At 37.1% G+C, this 19,464-nt stretch overlaps 1 protein-coding gene across 1 annotated transcript in view; it reads left to right on the top strand.

Moving 5' to 3' along the window:
- The first annotated feature begins 11,807 nt into the window (after positions 1–11,807).
- LOC109416813 (neural cell adhesion molecule 2) overlaps positions 11,808–19,464 on the top strand; it is an 83,874-nt gene continuing 76,217 nt past the window's right edge. Inside the window, exon 1 of the mRNA XM_062848977.1 lies at positions 11,808–12,358. Coding sequence (XP_062704961.1) covers positions 12,292–12,358 — 67 coding nt within the window. The 5' untranslated portion in view covers positions 11,808–12,291. The remainder of the gene's footprint in view (positions 12,359–19,464) is intronic.

Raw genomic sequence — 19,464 nt, 5'->3', positions numbered from 1 at the left:
CATCGACACTCAATCTTGTGCATTCTGGCCATACACAAAAAAAGTATCTATGGATGGACTACTTTTTCGACACACAGAGAGTTTCTGTTTTGAACGTTGTTACAACGAAAAGGATATTGTCGCCGAATAACTTGGGGTGGTTGAGAGGAAATTCTATATTGCTGTTTTTTTGGGCTAGTCTTGTTGAAATGCTCTTTTTGATCTAGTTTGTTTCGACTGGCACGAGGAAGTGTGGCATGAACGGTTTTTTTTGGGAACAGTTTCTTTGAAATGACTTTTGATGGAATGATTCAAAAAGAAGTTCAAGAATATTATTGCGGACTAGATTACTAGAGGCTGCATGTCTGTTGTAAAAAAAGGGGTTTTGTTGTTAGTCACGATGAATCCTACATGTCCTACGTGACGAAGAGAACAGGCCGAAAAAAAACAGGTTTCATTTTTTAACGTGTAATTCTAGCACTTAGATAAGTTGATTTTCATGATTTTTTTTCGGATAAACTTCTAATGAGATGCTATAGATTTATAGAGGAATTCTAGCTGAAGGCACGAATCGCGTTGGTGCGACATAGGCGAACTGACGTATTTTCGGTCGTATTGTTCTCTTCGTCAAGGGTTTTTTTTAAACCGATTATGGCTCAAAGTTTACCTTAAATCTTTCCAAACCAAGCTGAATCGTACGACCAAGTTTCAGGTGATTTGGCCGAAAAAAAAAACCCTCATGACGAAAAGAACAAACCTGTCGATAATACCCAAAGTCATCCTATTTCAATTCAAATGAGAAATCATGTTTTAAACTAGTCATATTGAAATCCTAGTTGAAATCTTAATTTGAAACAATGACATATTTTTTGGGCAAATATTGTCTCGAAAAGGGCGGTGAACAGCTTTCCGTAATATAATCTGAAATATTGAATTGAAAAGCAATGAAATAAGTTAATTTCATGAAAAATAAGCTATTAAAAATCCCAGATTTATACCATTTTCCACCAGAGGAAGCACATTTTCCGCAAACTACTCCAACATTTCCCAAATGAATAATTTAGAAAATCTTGCATGGATTCCTTAAACAATTTTTCGAGAGATTTTCCCAAAAGTTTCTGAAAGGGTTCATTGAGAAAAGCATCCATGTATTTCTTCACAAATTCCTCCTGCGATTCCTTAAAAAAAAACTTTCAAAAAATCTTTTAAAATAATCATAAGGAGCCTTAAACGTTCCTTTAGAAGCTTCTCCGAAATTTACTAGAATTTCCATCAGAAATTTATCCAAGAACTGCATAACTTTATAAACCTTTGCATGCATTTCTACTGAAACAACTCCATAATATTCGTTTAAAATGCACTCATTTAGAGAAATTTTCACGAAATTCTTCATATGTACATTTCAACAAAGTTTGTTTCAGAACCTTCTCCAAAGTGTTCTACAGAAATCCAGAAAATTATCCATTGTTTTTATTTTCATATATTTTTATTTTATTTTTCAGGATTTCTCCCAGAAAAATATTTCAGATTATTCCTTAAATATTTTGTGGATTCCTTTTAAAACTCCAGAAAATACTTCAGGAGTTCTATCTCATATTCCGTTAGAAAATCTGTCGGAAATTTCTTCAGGAATTCCCCTAGAATTCCTGTTGAAGTTCTCGCAGGATTGTCTCCAGTAAATTACAGTAAATTTATCAATGATTTCTTCAACATATTCTACCACCAGTTTCCCAAAGAGTTTCTCCAGATATTCCTTTAGAAACAGGAATATGTCTGAAGATTTCTTCAGAAATTGTTTAAGGCATTTTTAGACACTTCTTAGGGAATTTCTTCAGAAGTATCTCCAGAGACTCCTTTTGTATTTTTAACATTCGAGAATTTGGACAATCGAGTTCTTCGGGTTTTGGATTTTTTTTCCCGAGGGTCCTCTATGAATTCCATAAAAGAACTCATCAGGAATTCCTGCAAAAATATATACTTTGAATTTGCTTCTGTGGGTTTGTCATAAATATCTCCTGATGCTACTTTATAGATTTCAACAGGAAACTCGAGTAGACACTGTACAAAAAGTACTGAAGGAATTCTCAAACAAATTTCCAAAAGAATCCTTCTGAAAGTATTGCGACATTTGCACCCATTTAGACTCGGCCAAAATTTATTTTTATCACTGTCGAATTTCGCTCACTACTTCGCAGCGGCTAGCGTACATAAGTTTGGTTGAGTCCATGACAGGAGGGTCGGATGCTTAACAGGTAAACAAAATAAGTTTGATTAGTGTGAAATGTCGCTGGATAATGATGATTCAGTGGACTTTCAAATTATCACAGTAGTCTAAACATTAATGAGAAACCCAATATCACTGGAAGAACTCCTTTGACCTTTGAAGCATCCTAGAGGGAATTTCAGAAAATTTTCTTAATGGTCCCTGAACAATATCTGATGGAATTTATCAAGAAATCCTTACTATTCCTTTTGAATGCTGCGAGAAACTTCTGGTGAAGCTTTGGAAGTAATATCGAGAAAATAATCCTGAGAGATTGTCTGTAGGAAGTTCAGGATAAGTTTCTGGAAATAGATTCCTGAAGAGTTTTCGAGAATATTAGGTGTACAACTTTGCTTCCGCCGTTTTCCAATAGATGTCTCTGGTAGTTAGTGTTTATCGATATGAATCAAACAAAAGCATTTCACTACAAGCTTGGAAATCCGTAACAATATCGCGTTATAAAACTTGTTGATATCCGTTAGCATCATAAAGTAATTCTTGAATAAAAATGTCTGAATTCAAGCTAAATTCTCGCCATTTGCGGCTTTCCTTTTTATTTCAAAGAAAAATGCTCACCGAATGCTCTCCGATACTTACGGCGAGACCGCTTTTAGAGAAAGAACGTGTCGTGAGTGGTTTCAACGTTTCAAAAATGGCGATTTCGACGTCGAAGACCAGCATGGTGGTGGAAGGGAGAAAGTTTTCAAAGATAAGGATTTGGAAGCATTACTCGACCAAGACGCATTCCAAACACATGAGGAACTGGCAGATTCGTTACATGTGACTCAGCAAGCCGTATCAAATCGCCTTAAAGACATGGGAATGATTAAAAAACAAGGGCACTGGGTTACATATGACTTGAAGCCAAGAGATATCCAGAGGCGTTTATTTGTGAACAGCTGCTTGAAAGGCACAATCGGAAGGGATTTCTACATCGTATTGTAACGGGCGACAAAAAATAGATGCACTACGATAATCCTAAGCGCAGAAAGTCGTGGGGAAAGCCCGGACATATCGCCAACACGACGCCCAAACCGAATATACGCAGGGCCAAGGTCATGCTCTGTATTTGTTGGGATCAACTAGGCGTGATCTATTATGAGGTGCTGAAACCAAAGTTAAACGATCTCAGGGGATCGATATCGAATGCAATTGATGCGCTTGAGCCGAGCACTGCAGGAAAGACGGCCACAATACAAGAAAAGGCATGATAAAGTAATTCTTCAGCACGACAAAGCTCGACCACATGTGGCAAAAGTGGTAAAAACTTACTTGGAAACGCTGAAATGGGAGATCTTACCACACCCGCCCTACTCTCCGGATATTGCTCCTTCTGATTACTACTTGTTCCTATCGATGGCACACGGTCTATCTAACTTCTGTACTTATGAAGAAGTCAAAAACTGGGTTGATACACGGATTGCTTCGAAAGATGAAAGTTCTTCCGTCACGGGATCTGAATGCTGGCAGAAATATGGGTAAAAGTGATAGCTAGTGATGGCCAGTATTTTGAATAACAAGTTTACATTTTTTAGAAATAAAGTATAAAATTTTGAAATAAACACGGCGGAAGCAAAGTGGTACACCTAATAAATTTCTGAAGGATTCTCAACAAGCGTTTAGTAGGAGTTCATGTACAAATAACAATCAAAAGCTATGGATAAAATCTTGGAAACCATGAATAAATTTCTGAAGGGATCACTGGAGAATTTCCTGACGAAATCCCTAGAAAAACTCCTGGAGATGCTTCTGTGAAATTCTAAGAAGAATTTCTTTTACAATTCCTGAACAGATTAGTGAGCAAAAACCCCAAAAGCAATTTCTGAAGCAGTGTCTGTAAGAATTAATGAAGAAAATCCTGCATTAGTTATAGAAATTAAAAAAAAAACTGCAGATAGGTCTGGAGAGATGCAAAACAATAAGCCATGGAATAAATTCTAAAAGTGTCCCAGAAAGAATCTCGGGTTAAGAGTTTTATTTATTTATTTTATTTTTTTTTCTATCTGAAAATTTGGAAGAAAAAACTCGGGTGAAGAAAGATCTGAATAAATCCTATAAAAAGTTTATGAAGCAATCCCTGGAGGATTTCTGAAAAAAACTTTCAGAAAATTTCTTGAGAAATGCCCAGGAATAATTTCCACAGGAATTCCTGAAGGTATCCCTGGAGAATTATAAGAAGGAATACATGAAGGAACCTTAAAAGGAAATTCTGAAGGAATACCATTAAGGTGAAGATATGACGAAGCCACAGCTCAAATTTTCAAGAGCACAAATCTGAAGAACCGAATGTCGTATTGCACTGAAAAGTTGATCGATTGGTCACCACCAGCGGGTAACCAATCGATCAACTTTTCAGCGCAATCCGACGTTTGGTTCTTCAGATTTGTGCTCTTGAAAATTTGAGGTGTGGCTTAGTCATAACTTCACCTTAACGAGAATTTTTGAAAAATCTGATTTACTGTAGAAATCCATAGATCATAGAGCAATAATTTCTACAAATCTATTTAAAAAAACTCTCTTGATGAATTCCTGCATGATATTATAAAGAAACTTCCACTGCAACGACATTTTCTAAAGGAATCTCTGGAAGAACACCTGGAGAAACCAGTGACCTGGTTCCAAGAAGAACCTTTGAATAAGTATATATGAAACTTATGAAGAAATCCCCAAATTCATGCTGGAATTCCTGAAAGAAACCCAGTAGAGGAGTTCCTGCGAAAATTTTCAGAATTGCATGAATAAGAATATTTTCCGAAGGAATTTCTAGAGGGATCATTGGAGAAATTCTGGCTGACACCATTCAAGAAATTTCTGCAAGAATTTCTGCAAGAATTTTCTTTCTGCGTTCCAAAATAAAACTACGATAAAAGACAAAAGAACCCCTGATGCAATTTCTGATAGTTTTCCTTGAGAATTTTTTAAATATTTTACCAATGTGCTATCGTAAAGATTAGGAAAAATTAAATGCATCATATGCAAAAGCATGAGCATTGCACAAAGGACCAGGATCGTAATCTTGCAAAACAAAGCAAAGCAAAGATATCCGTACGCATCGTAGTTGCTACTCCGTGATTGACCTGAACAATCGAAGTTGCACAGATAACCAATAAATAGTGCTTGGTACTAGCTACACACTCTCAAGGTGCAAAAAAGCGAGATTTCAATATTTTAAAGTCAATAATGGCGCCAGCCACGTCCTTACGGTCTTCGGGAAAAGGAAAGAATGTTAGTTCATCAACCGTTGTTACTAGAAACCGTGGAATCTACAGCATCCCAACAGTTGTCTCGGGAAGAAGTATTTGTTAGTAGGGTATGGTAAGGTGTGGATCTTGCAGCCACTTTGGTAGGTGATACGATCCACTAGTAATATGAAAATACACGACACGGTCTTCATCTCGATTATGATTTGTTTGGTCGCGATAGTAAGGGAAATGTACATACGTCAACGATCGTTCAATATTAAGGCGAAACTAGAAGCATTTCCTCATTTTTTTGGTTTTTTTTGGTAGAAAATGTTTTTCGTTTTTGCAAAAACCATTGTTTAGTGAAATTTTGTTCAAAAATGGTTTCTGCAAAAACGAAAAACATTTTCTACCGCGTAAAAACTTCAGATGATACCCAGATCCATACTTTACATGTGCACGAAAACCGATTTTGAAAATATTGCTTTGTTATTTGATAAAAAATCAAAAACCTAAAAATGAGGATATGCTTCCAGTTTCGCCTTAAACGTGAAAACCAACTTTCCCACGAAAGTTATCGCGCGCTTCTTATTCCGCATTCAATATTCGCATCCCCATCTCCCTACCGAGAAAACCGACCGACTCACGAAATAGTCGCACGTTTCTCACAGTATTGAACTTAGAGTATACGGAGAATAAGCTTCAAGCTTAGATAGCTATTTCCGAATTATGAATTTTATAAAGAGTACTCATATGTATTACCTGTGATCGACAGTCGTTGAGGTAATTAAGCCAATTATTTTTAATTTTCTCAATGATTGTTGTGAACTGCAATTACTTTCTTCTAACATTTTTATCGCTTCAATATTAGGCCAGCACCAGAGCACCAAGATTTATTTGCAAATATTACCAGACTCCAGGAGTCCTCATGAATAAGCATTGGCGAATTTACCCCAACTCCTTCTAGGATATGAAGGAAAAAATCGGAATGATCTTACCATGTTCCATATCGTTGGATGACCGCAACCACTTCTTGACTCCTTCAATTTTCTGTAATGCTGTTGGCTATCAAGTGTGCATCAATTTTTATCACTTCACGAGGAAGGACAATGTGCCCCTGCCCAAAACACGCGTCACTTTTCCTTCGAACAATGCAACGCGACCGAGATCTCCATGGCAACTCGCATATTTTCAATTCTGGACACCTCCTGTGTAGTTTTAACAAATGGGTGAAAATGTGTTTTAAAATTAAAATAAATTGTATTAAAATACTTTTTGCCATAATTCAAATGTTATCCAAATGTTGTCGTGTTTGAGAAAATAAATACTATACTATTAACTATTTTCCATCTCTGGAGAGGACTCCTACGAACAACAGAGGACACTCTGACCTTAGTCTGACCGGTAATGGAATGTAATGTAATGTAGACCAATGCAGATTTTGAAGTTTTCGTTCCCCTATACTTAAACGATGACAATTCTTTATTTTTTTTCCATAGGGTAGGTAATCAAAAGTTGAACCAAATTGCAGCTTTCCGAAGTAGCGCAAATTTTGAGTGATTTTTTCTTCCACATGGAAATAATTTACTACGGCAAAATTTTATGTACATGAAAGCCACGGGTATAAGCTTTCTGTTAAGTGGTAAAAGTTTGTATTTGCACCGAATTTCATTGAAAAATTCGATTATTCGTTAACAACGATTTTAATCTTAAATTGAACCATCGTAATCATAATTTGAACCAATTTTAATCTTAATTTGAACTACTGGCGGCAGCAGCTCGAGCATCTCACACAACAGCCAATTTCGTGCTGAACATTAGAAAAACACATGGATCTGCTAATTCCCATAACTATTTTTTATTAGGCAATGAAATTTCAACCAAGAATGTTTTAAACTCTTCAGGAACTTGGAAACTAAATTTGGAATTTTTCATCACCCAAGAGTAAACAAAACAACCACTAGCGCAGTCTGTTGGCCAACACTGGAAGCTCGCCCCCGTTTACTAGTTCAAATTTAGATTACAAATGGTTCAAAACTTAAGATAACATTCACCAAGTAAGAATTACTTAAATTTGATAATTTTATGACAAATAATGCGGAATATTATTCGGTTGGTCGATTCTATGATAAATAAGCTTTTATTTGACGTGTTCACATATTGCGTGTGATACAATGCATGAGCTGTACGAGTGCACCGAAAATGTGCTTTCTCTGGGGGGAAATGGGTGAAATCACAGTGATTTTTCAATTACCATGACAAAAAACGCTTTTTTCAATGCTTTTAAAGTCCATGTTATCAGGTTATATTACGGAAAGCTGTTTAACATCTTTTTCGGAACAATATTTGCCTGAGAAGTGCGTCGTTTTAATGAATTTCGAAATGGTTCAAATTAAGATTACAATTTGACTAGTTCAAAGTTTGATTTCTTACCCTACTGTCTTTTGAAAGGGGCTAAGCTTTTTCACCGATTTTTTTTGCAGATGTGTTGAATAAAAAAAATACTACTCCTACGTAAAAGTATTGTTTGGGTGATTATCCCAAAATTGGTCGAGGTACAGGAAAAAAATGCTGGAAAAAAATCTAAATTGAGTCCTACACTGAATAAAATTTGTTTTAAAAATTGAAAGTCGATGTATAGAAAACACCATTTTTTTTATTTTGATGAAATTTTTATCAATACTAAGTTTTCTAACAAAAACTTTTGCATGTCAAAATGTATTTTCTCAGTGTCTTTCGTAGAACCACATTTTATTAGGAGATTTCCAGTTATTAACTATGGTCGCTAACTAAGAATTTTGTTTGCAATGAAAAAAAAAACGCATAGGGTAATTTTCCAATTATTGCACGACTAAAAATTCGCCAATTATTGCACACCTCATAAGCATAACATGAAGTGTGCAACAATAGGCGAGTTTTTAGCTGTGCAACAATTGGAAAATTACCCTAGTTCTAGAGGAATTTTCATGCAATGACCGTTTTCACGGATGTTCCGGATTTTCGATGGGCCTGGAACTCGTCCATCGAAACCAAATGATTCTCAACAATGTTGGACATTGTCATGTAGCTAAATTACACTTCTCCGGTGGGATTTTGGATGCTGGTTATTGAAATTACTAAGAAACCTGGAGTATTTGCTCATACAAGCAGAAAAAAACACGGACATATTTGCTACCCCGAAATGGGGGAGGGATTTTGTGCGGTGCCAAAAGTTAGTACAACTACATTTCAACTCAGTACAACTCTCTTCAAATAAAAGTTCAAGTTTTTGAGAATCGATGCACCGCTGAGAACGAGCAGTTTGAAATTTGTTTAATTTTGAAAGACTTTCTTCCGGGATTGTTTTAGGAACTACTTCGGAATTTCTACGGTAATTGCACCGGGAACTTCTTGCGGAACTGCTCCAAGAGCTTCTTCCAGGATTCTTTCGGAAGCTCCATCAGGAATTTAACCGGTTTTTTTTTGTCTAGACTTTTGCCAGGAATTGCCTCTGGAATTCCACCAGGTACTCTCCATGGATTCATGGATTTCTTCGAGATTTTTTTTTTTTTGGGATTCCTTTTGGAACTCATTCTGGAAATTTTCTTGGAATTCTTCCAGAAACTGCTTCCAGGATTTCTGAGTTCCAAAGATGGAATCTGTTAGGAATCTCAGTAGAAACAACAGGAAGAACCCCTGGGGTAACTTCAGAAGGAATCCCAAAAAGAATCTCAGATATAGCAAAAAGAAATCCTAAAGGTATCCTAGAAAAAAACGTGAAGAAATCACGGAAGAAATAACTGGAAGAATCTCAGGAAAAATTCCTAGAGGGATCTCGGAATAAATTTTTAAAGAAATTTAGGAAGGAATTAAAAAAAATCCAGCAACTCCTGAAATACTTTCGCCAGCACCTTCTACAATTCCAACTGTCCCATTAAGTACTCCTCAAGCAATCCTAGAAAGAATCTCAGGAAGAATCCCGAGAGTACTTCCTGGGGGAATCCTGGCAAGAGCTCTTGAAGTAATCCCAGAAGAAACCCCTTTAGATATCTTAGAAAAAAATCCTGGAAGAACCCCAGAGGTAACTTCTGAAGGAATCCGCGGAGAATCTCATTTAGAACTCCCTGGGAATCCTACAAGAGACTCCTGGAGGAGTCCTGCAACAATTTTGTGAAGAAATCGCGAAAGATTCCTGATATTCCGAGAAACCTCCTAAAGGGATGCCACCGCGCTGTCATCAAGTCATAAATCAGCAAAGGCACGCGCACCCCACATTTTGAGTCAAATCAAACCACCCATGAAAAGCTGGCTAAATTCTCCTAAGTCCGAAAGCTGGCGAAATTGTTCTAAGTGCGAATCGAACCGAAACAAGGCCACGAATCGTCAAAGACTTAGACAAATTTATCATAGCAACTGCTGTATGCCGTATGTTACTCACAAATTTAGGCCATTTCCTACAATGTCGTAACTCTCCTCGTAGACTTATTCCTTACCTTACCGGTCAGACTATGGTCTGAATCATAACATAAAAAAAAAAAATTTCGGCTCCACAAAGCGTTAAACGCGATAGAGACCCAAATAAATGAATTAGATAAAAAAAAAAACAAATAAGGCCTGAATGACCTTTGCTGTACATAGTAGTTGTCTCTATTCTAAATATGTACTCGGTCCATGGCTGTGTGTCTCCAGTTCCGCACTCTGTGGAGGGTCCACAGGTCGTAGACTTATTACCATACGGTAAAAACACTAGACTTCGCCTCCCTAAAAATCTGCTCTAATGTTTGCCACGTCAAACATAAAAATGATATTTGTATGATGGGGGCGAAGACTACAGCAGTGGTGAAGTCCAAGGCTTTTATCCTACACAAATTTAAAAATCAGTGTGGAACGAGGGCTTTGACCGGACCTCCTCTACCTTCCCTTCTAACAAGTCTATATTATTTAGGTTAAAACTAATGCCAATCAACGATAACTTTTGTGTTCAGGTCTTGTGAACAATTCCACAAAACATACAACCATACGACAATATAAGTCAAAATGTTTCAATAATCGCTGCTCTAACTTAACATTTAAAATCGGGCAGTTGTAATAATTATTGTTGATGGTCAAAGTGTTATTGAAGATATTTGTGCTTGCATCGGACGACAGAATGATCGAGAACTGTACAACGCATTCTACATTCACATTCCATATCCTCACGTTGCCAATCAGCTGTCTGAAAGAACACCACCAATAAATCGAAGTAGGGTAGGTAATCAAAATTTGAACCAAATTGCGGCTTTCTGAAGCAGTGCAAATTTTAAGTGATTTTTTCTCCCACATGGAAATAATTTACTACGGCAAAATCGTATGTACATGAAAGCCGCGGGTATAAGCTTTCTGTTAAATGGTAAAAAGTTTGTATTTGCACCGAATTTCATTGAAATATTTGATTTTTCATCAACAATGATTTTAATCTTAATTTGAACCATCGTAATCATAATTTGAACCAATTTTAATCTTAATTTGAACTACTGGCGGCAGCAGCTCGAGCAACTCACAAAACAGCAAATTCCATGCTAAACAATGAAAAATCACATGAATCTGCTAATTCTCATACCTATTTTTCATTAGGCAGTGGAATCTCAACTCAGAATGTTCGAAATTCTTTAGGAATTTGGAAACTAAATTTGGATTTTTTCATCCCCCAAGAGTAAACAAGGAACCACTAGCGCAATCTACAGGCCAACACTAGAAGCTCACCCCCGTTTACTAGTTCAAATTTAGATTACAAATGGTTCAACTTAAGATAACATTCTCCAAGTAAGAATCACTTAAATTTGATAATTTTATGACAAATAATGCGGAATATTATTCGGTTGGTCGATTCTACGATAAATAAGCTTTCATTTGACGTGTTCACATATTGCGTGTGATACAATGCATGAGCTGTACGAGTGCACCGAAAATGTGCTTTCTCTTGGGGGAAATGGGTGAAATCACAGTGATTTTTCAATTGCCTGTTTTCCATGACAAAAACGCTTTTTTCAATGCTTTTAAAGTCCATGTTATCAGGTTATATTACGGAAAGCTATTTAAAATCTTTTTCGGGGCAATATTTGCCTGAATAGTACGTCGTTTTGATGAATTTTGAAATGATTCAAATTAAGATTATAATTTGACTAGTTCAAAGCTTGATTTCTTACCCTAACTCATTTCCTTCGACACCCCAAATCACACTCAATTTTCCACAGCATGCTGTTACGATTATCCCCCAATCGGTAGGGCAGTTCATCGTCGCCTCACACCGCAGCGCCGGATCAAGGAACGTAATGGAAAATGAAAACTTGTTCACCGCACATGGCATCAGGCAGCAGGATGCACGGCACACTACGACGGAGTAGTCCTGCAGTATCGGTTGGACTTTCACTCGGTACGGTTCGAAGCGGGGGAAAACAGCTGGAAAAGTTGGTTGGATTTTCTTCAGAGAGAAAGAAGTGAGAACGCGCGGGAAATCGTCGGTGTTAAGGTGATACTGATTTAAGGAGGCTGCTGTTGTCGTTGAATTTGAGTTTCGATAGTGACCCGGCCCGAGGGGATTGGATTCATACAAATTTGGAATGCTGATGAGTGCATCCGGATTAGTGATATAATAACAGTGTATGTAGCGTTGTAATAATTCTTCAGTTGTAATCCAATTAAGTGTGAAATTTTCCACGGCGATTGCCTGCAAGAAGCAAATAAGTGTTGATATAATACGAGCAGGAAATACACGCAACCATAACAAGGCAAAGAGCAGTTTTCGTGTGGCGTGCAAACAACCAAAGAAAAAAACGAGTGTTCTAATGAAATAATTCAATAGTGTTTTCCCGAATAAAGGTGTTACGCTTCAGCCACGGCGGATTATCCATGGCCAACTTGAGGATTACCATGACCCGGATGCATTTTGGATTAAATTTCATCATACTGATTATCGGTGAGTGTCTCGTCTCGAGCTGGAATTTGTGTGCAATGCGGACGTTGTTGTGTGTACTGACCTGACCTCAGCGAAGAACATGCTGGACCGGACGACGACTATCGGAAAAGTCGTTTCCCCTCCTCGTCGTCTCTCTAATTGGATTTGAATGGCTCGTAACGAAGGAAAAACAAAAACGCCAAACTGCCGGATGGGAAACGACAAAAAAATACCTACGTGTGACAAAAATAAAATCGGGCAGGAAACTCCGCAACTGGATTCCGTCTCAAGGTCGCATAATTTCCATTTGAGGCGAGTTTTCCGCTCAGTGTTAACCGTTGATGTGATCAACCATTTCGGGAGGAAAAAAAAAAACAGTGACAATCTTTTGTGTCTCAGTAGGCGATGCGGCGGCTGTCGTTGGAAATGCAAGATTTATGGGGCGGCTGCTTGGATTGTGCACTTGCTGTGTGTGTGGCACGCGACATCGAAAAAGAGAGGCCCGTTCACAAAGCATTCGAATCAGACACAGGAAAAGAGCAGAGATTAATTCCTCGTAAAGATGAACGTCGGTGATCATTTGGAGTTTGAAGTGTACGTGCGACGGAAACGATATTGGATCGTAATTTAATGTGAGAGAAAAAAGATGTATGAATATGTGGATTGATGGGTAGTATGCAGATCGCAAGATATTTCGTGGCCTATCTCAATGCGTGAAAATTCAGGCAAGGAAACGTACAAAAAATAGCAAGCGTTTGATTTTTCTTTACCTCAGCACGGAGCTGAGAAGAGCTTGCTGTGTTAAATTTCTTGAGCTTTCTGGTCTAGAAAAAAGATTGCACTGAAGGAAAATTACGTGAACAATTCCGTTCAGCCAGGTCCAGGTCTAGCATGAAAATAAAATAACGGAATCACGAATATTACATGAAATGGTACATAGGGTTGTACCATTTGGGCAGGTGTACCTATTTTGGGCACTTGCCGCTATAACTAAGTCAACTTCAAACCGATTAATTTGAGATTTTGTATAGAGTTAGATACTGCACGCGCCTAACTCTATACAAAATTTCAAATCAATCCGTTTGAAATTGACTTAGTTATAGCAGCAAGTGCCCAAAATAGGTACACCTGCCCAAATGATACAAGACCCTAGTTAAAAAAAAACATGAATTTCTGCGACAAACATTTCGAAGCAGGTAGGATCCAGGACTCTTATCACCGTAGCGGTAAACGCACGAGTTTTAAGCAACATCGTGCTGAGAACGATGGGTTCGATTCTGTGCCGGTCCAAGAACTTTTCATAATAAAAATGGAAATACCTTATATTTATACCTTAAAAGCTATAGCGTAAACGCAATTGGTGATTTGATGTTGCATGAAGAACAAGAAGAAGACCTATGGTGTTTTGAAAAATCCCTATCCCTATAACACAGGGGATGATTTTAAAATGTCTCTATAAAATCTAAAACGAAATCTAATTAAAAACGGTTTGATGTATGGTGTTAGACTTTGAACGAACTACATATTGAACGTGTAAATTTAGATTTAACATTTTTTCTTGATAAGGTACTTAATTTGTAGTCCGTCCAAAGTCTAAAACCGTACACCGTTTTTAATTAGATTTTATTTTAGATTTTATAGAGGCATTTTAAAATCATCCCCTGTGTTATAGGGATAGGGATTTTTCAAAACACCATCGCTCTTGTTCTTCTTCTTCATGCAACCACCAATAGGGCTAGCAGTGGCATGGCAATGGTGCAGCTGTCGTCCCTTTTCAACGAAAGAGAGTCTTTCAAAATTCCTTTTAGGGAATTCTTCCAGATGTTTCACCAATAACTTGCCAGAATTTTCGACAAGAATCATTCCTGGCGTCTCTTCGAGAGTTCTTCCAAGTCAAGCCTAAGAGAGGTTTATTCAGCCATTGTACAGCAATAATGTTTGTTGGATCTGGAGCTGCCTCCAAAAGTTTCTCCGGAAACTTTTCGAAGATTTTCTTAGGAAACTTCCCAGAAACTCCGGCATAAATTCATTCGTATGTTCCTAGAAGAATTGCGTAAGAATTTCATCAGACAATAAACTCAGATGTTCCTCCAGAAATTCCAAATGTTATTTCCGTAAGTTCTTCGAAAAAATCTTCCAGGAGAAGTTGTTTCTAGAGTTCCTGCACAATTTCTTCGGGGAATTCTTCAAGAAGTTTCTATTAGAATTCTTCAGAGAATTGTTGATCCAGAAACTCTTCCAGAAGTTTAACAAATTAGTTTGTATGGCAGAACTCAAGAATATTTGAATAACTGCTTGAAAAGTTTCTAGATCAGCGTTCTGAAAAATTTCCAAAGAAACTTCTTGAAGAATTTCCCGCGGAACTTCTGCAAAATCTCTCGAAGTAAATTTTGCAAGCACTTCTTATTAGAAACAGGTATTAACAGAAGAATAATAAAAAAATCTCCAAGTTCTTTCGGGAAATCATCTTATATATAATAGCCCTGTTGGCGGCTAGCCAACCAGACGCAGGAAAATTCTCACTAAAAATAAAATATTTGACACTGCAATTCTTTTTACTATCAGGTTTTTACTATCAGATGCAGAGACAACCAGACACAGCAATTGATAAAAAAAATCACAGACAACAGACTTTGATTGTTTTTTTTTTTTTTTTTAATTGACATTTTAATTCTTTTTTACTATCAGATGCAGAGAACAAAACCAGTGACAACCTTAGACTACTAGACACAGCATTTGATGAAACAAATCACAGACAACAGACGTTGAAAATTTTGATTTTTTTTTAATGCAGAAAAGAACCTGTCACTCTTAGACAACCGAATGCAGAAGTTGCTGGAAATAACACATATAGCCCTGTTAGTCTGCCCAGTGACTTCAGCGAAGTTTTTCAGATATAAATATTAGCTGCATTGAACTCACCAAATAAAATACTATTCAAAACGTAGAAAAAAAAACACGACATATCCACTTTTTATACGCGGATAGCACCCGAACTATCAGTGTAATCACGAATGTATCTCGAAGAAAAGAATTCACACTATGGAAATCTAGCACAATCAGGAACTCCCGTGAACTCCAATTCTTCATATTCTTCGTACGATTACAAACACAACACAGAACCCGTTAATTCGGAACTAAATTTCACCAAATTTGTACGCGTGCTGCTACTGGATGGCGCAGTACCAACCAAATTATCATCGTAAATTAACACTAAACGGGAGCAAAAAACAAAACCTTGACAGCCAAACAAAAAACCGGGCATTAGCAAAGTAAGCTTTCAGTTAAAAGCTGTGGTAGTATTCATAGAACACTAAACTGACTAGCTGGCTTTGTCACAGTGGGGAGGAGGCCAAGAAGCAGAAACCTATGATGTTCAAAAAAAATATATATCGCATACAGACAGATCACCCTTTTTGGGTACCTTTAGGCCTGGGACACAGTCACTAAGGGCGCAATCTAGCGGAACTAAATTAATTACTCCAAAACGAAGCATTTCTGACACATGGTGTCTCGACAAAGTTGTTTGACTTCAGTAGGGGCATCTGGTTCTACCCCATTACCCCGAATACCACTACCCCGAACGGCATTACCCCGAAAGAATATTTTTTGATAGGTTATTCTGATGATGGTTTATACATGTTTTTCATAAAGGATATAGGTAAAGATGGGTTTTCTTTTTTATCATTCCTAGAAAGACAATACACCGTCTTCGATCTTGCGACCTCTACAGACTGAACATTACAAACATTCGACAACGGACAACACATATTACACCCAGTGGCTCAGGGGAAAACTTTCCGTTTGATGAAAAATTTTCCCCGACTGGAGCGAGAATTGAACCCACACTCCGAGGCTTGCGAGACACCTAAACGCCGCTAACCGCCCGACCACGAAGTCCACAAATTTTCCTCAATTTTTTCGCACTTTCAAAAAAATAAATGAAATAAAATAAACGTTAGCAAAATGTAGTTTAAAACAGAGCGCGACTATCCAGAGCCAGGCGATAATAAACTCAATTTTTCAAAATCTTTTACATTTCCTGGAAAACATTATGCGAAATGACCCATTCCCCAGAAAATTGTTTTCCGGAAATCCATTTTCCAGAATGCTACATTTCCCGAAAACCTTTATCGCATGTTTTTTTCGCAATCTCCATATTTTCAAGTCGATCTATACTAATTGTCACATTCTGGCTCAGACTGGTCTTCATTTGAGAATAAAAACATGCTGATATTCAAAAGTTCTGAAAAATAAATCTAAAAAAAATACAAAAAATAGCAGTTACGATGCCGACAGTATTATCACTACTGCAAACATTGTTAAAAGAAGGAATCTATATAAATAAAAATGGAATGGTGTTTGTATGTCACGAAGAGGCTCGGGAACGGGTCAACAGATCGACATGATTCTTTTACACGTACAAAAAATAATTAGAAAAAGTGACAGGGAAGCAAAAAAAAAAAAATAACGGGAAAATCTGAAATTCCATTTTGAGGGGCATTTCTTCATGGAACCGGATGTCAAAAAACAGAGTAGGCAAGCAGGACGACGTTTGCTGGGGCTGCTAGTAATACAATAAAACAATGACAACTGCAATACCAGAAGAAATAATTTGAAAGGATAGCCCTAAAATAAAATAAATGAATAATACCTATGTGATCTGATCTTGTATGAGATACAGCTGACAGAAAGGGCCCTTTAAATACTGTCTGTCGATACTGGTTCATTAGACCATGAAGACATTTGGCCAAAGTATCACTAAGCCAAATGATCACTCAGCTAGATCAAAATAAGACCGATCTAAAAGTGGGCCTCGAACAGCCTATTGCTTGAAGTAGGGAAAATCTCTTAAGGAAGAATAGAGAATTTGGTAATTAAACAACTCTGTAACAGCATAAATTAGAAAAACAACACATTCTTAAAGAGAAGAAAAATGTAGTTAATTCTTTGGCTGCGAATGAGGTTGGCAAGGATATAACTAGAAAAAACAGCCTATAAATTAAAGAAGGATAAATCTCCTATGGGATCAATCATAATCCATGTAGACCAAAATTTGGTCATCTCAGACCTCTCCCCCTCTCCATAGCGTAGACTTTGGTTAGACCTCCCTTCCACACAAAACTCTACGTACTTTTTAAACCACATGGCTACCAAACAGCTATATAACAATGCAAGACGAAATTACAACCCATATTTACACCAGATGGAATTAATGGAATGATCGCCAATAAATTCTCTAACGAAGGCGGAGTAACTAGAAAGAAAGGACAAATCTCATGTACAGTAAGAAGTAAAATTAGTCTAATCTAAAAAAATATCAGATCAAGTTGCCAGTTTGGCCACCAGTGAATTCTGAAAAACTTAACTTGAAAGAACGCCTTGTTATATCAAGAAGAACAAATCCCCTAACGCCCTAACTCGAAAGAACAGCTTCTGATGAGAAGAAGGAAAAAATATTCAGAGATATTAACAGTTTGACCGCCAAATAACTCTGCAACAGTATACGATTGGCCTGTGCAAACTCTAGAGAACAGCCTATTTTTAAAAAAAGGCAAACATTTTCAGAAGTGCAGTTTGACCACCAGCACAACCATTTGCCAACAGTTTACAACCATGTGTGAGTAACATAAAGCAGTATATGGAAAAAGACATTACATTCAAATGAGAATGAAATTTATGCTAAGTTCAGCTAACCTATCCCAAAACTCTCGGTGGCAATTAGGCATTTATCCTCATTACTTTCGGCCTAAAACCATTTTTGGCTGAATGGCTGAACATCTTTTCGATCATTCTCATCATCAAAAACCAGCCAGTTGGCATGGTCTAGAGAAAGTATTTATTCGGTACTAAATTATGTATGCCTACACAGAAAAAAATATTCATGTAAAATTCAGCGAAAAATCATGCACACAAAGGGAATGCTAGAGTTAGTGCATATTTACATGAGATATCATGTAAATTTACGTTCGTGTAAATTTCCGCTAATAGTCGCGTAACCGGTTGGAGTCCACGATGGTTTACGCGATGGTTGGCGAAAATTTACACGATGATAATGTAATTTTACATTATATCTCATTAAAAGTGCACTAACTCTAGCATTCCCTTTATGTGCATGATTTCTCGCTGAATTTTAATTACATATTTTTTCTGTGTAAAACGAATGTTGTGGGGATATGGTTATTGGGTTGTTTACTTAAATAGACAGTAAACTTTTAAAAGAAGGAAAAATTTAAGATTGAAATAATTGTAAGTTTCATAGCAATAACTATAACTTCGAAAGAATATGCAAGTTTAAAAAGGGACATTTTCGAATAAAACTTGAACTGCAAAATTTCTACAGCATTTTACAGCGACAGATTCAAAGAACAGCCATTGATAAAAGAAGAAAAAATGTGTGTATTATTATTATTAGGGACAATGCCAACAGCCGTTGAAGTAAATTTGAAAAAAAAAACTTAATTTGAGGTCGATTAGATAATTATATAAGCTTAAGCTTATCGAGCTCTTCAGGATCAATAATTGAATAGACACGTGAATCGTCGTTAGCCATCGGCTATAAAGACTGAGTATCACTCAAATTGAATGAATCTTTATAATTTCATTACATTTGCTTCTATCGTTTTCACGAGTGAGCGAGCATGCATGATAAAAAAGAACGCGAATAATCGGTATCTGACTGTTTTCGAATCGTATAAACTCATGGCCATCTTCATCAATTTCTAATAACTTTTCCACGGGCACCACTATTTGGGTGATTTTCTGGATGTTTCGGGGTAATGGTCCATTCAGGGTAACGGCTTTTGGGGCAATGGCTTTCGGGGTAATGACCCATTCGGGGAAGTGACTTTCGGGGTAGTGGCGTTCGAGATAATGGCGTTCGGGTTAATGGGGTGGAGCCGGGGCATCTATTGCTAAGGGTCTGTTCCAATTGGCGAATTAAAATTAATTTTTACTTAAATTTGACAGTTCGACACTTAAACATGACAGTTCTCCTATAGAAATAATTATCAAACTGTAAGGTTTAAGTGAAAATTAATTTTAATTCCCCAATTGGAACAGACCCTAAGATCGTAGAAGTTCGCAATTTGTCCGCATAGGTAGCGCCACCGTCTAACTTCGTTGTT

The sequence above is a fragment of the Aedes albopictus genome, chromosome 2 (assembly GCF_035046485.1).
Source record: "Aedes albopictus strain Foshan chromosome 2, AalbF5, whole genome shotgun sequence".
Lineage (NCBI taxonomy): Eukaryota > Metazoa > Arthropoda > Insecta > Diptera > Culicidae > Aedes > Aedes albopictus.
Note: the sequence above shows the minus strand (reverse complement) of the source record. Positions and strands in the feature narration are given on the sequence as shown.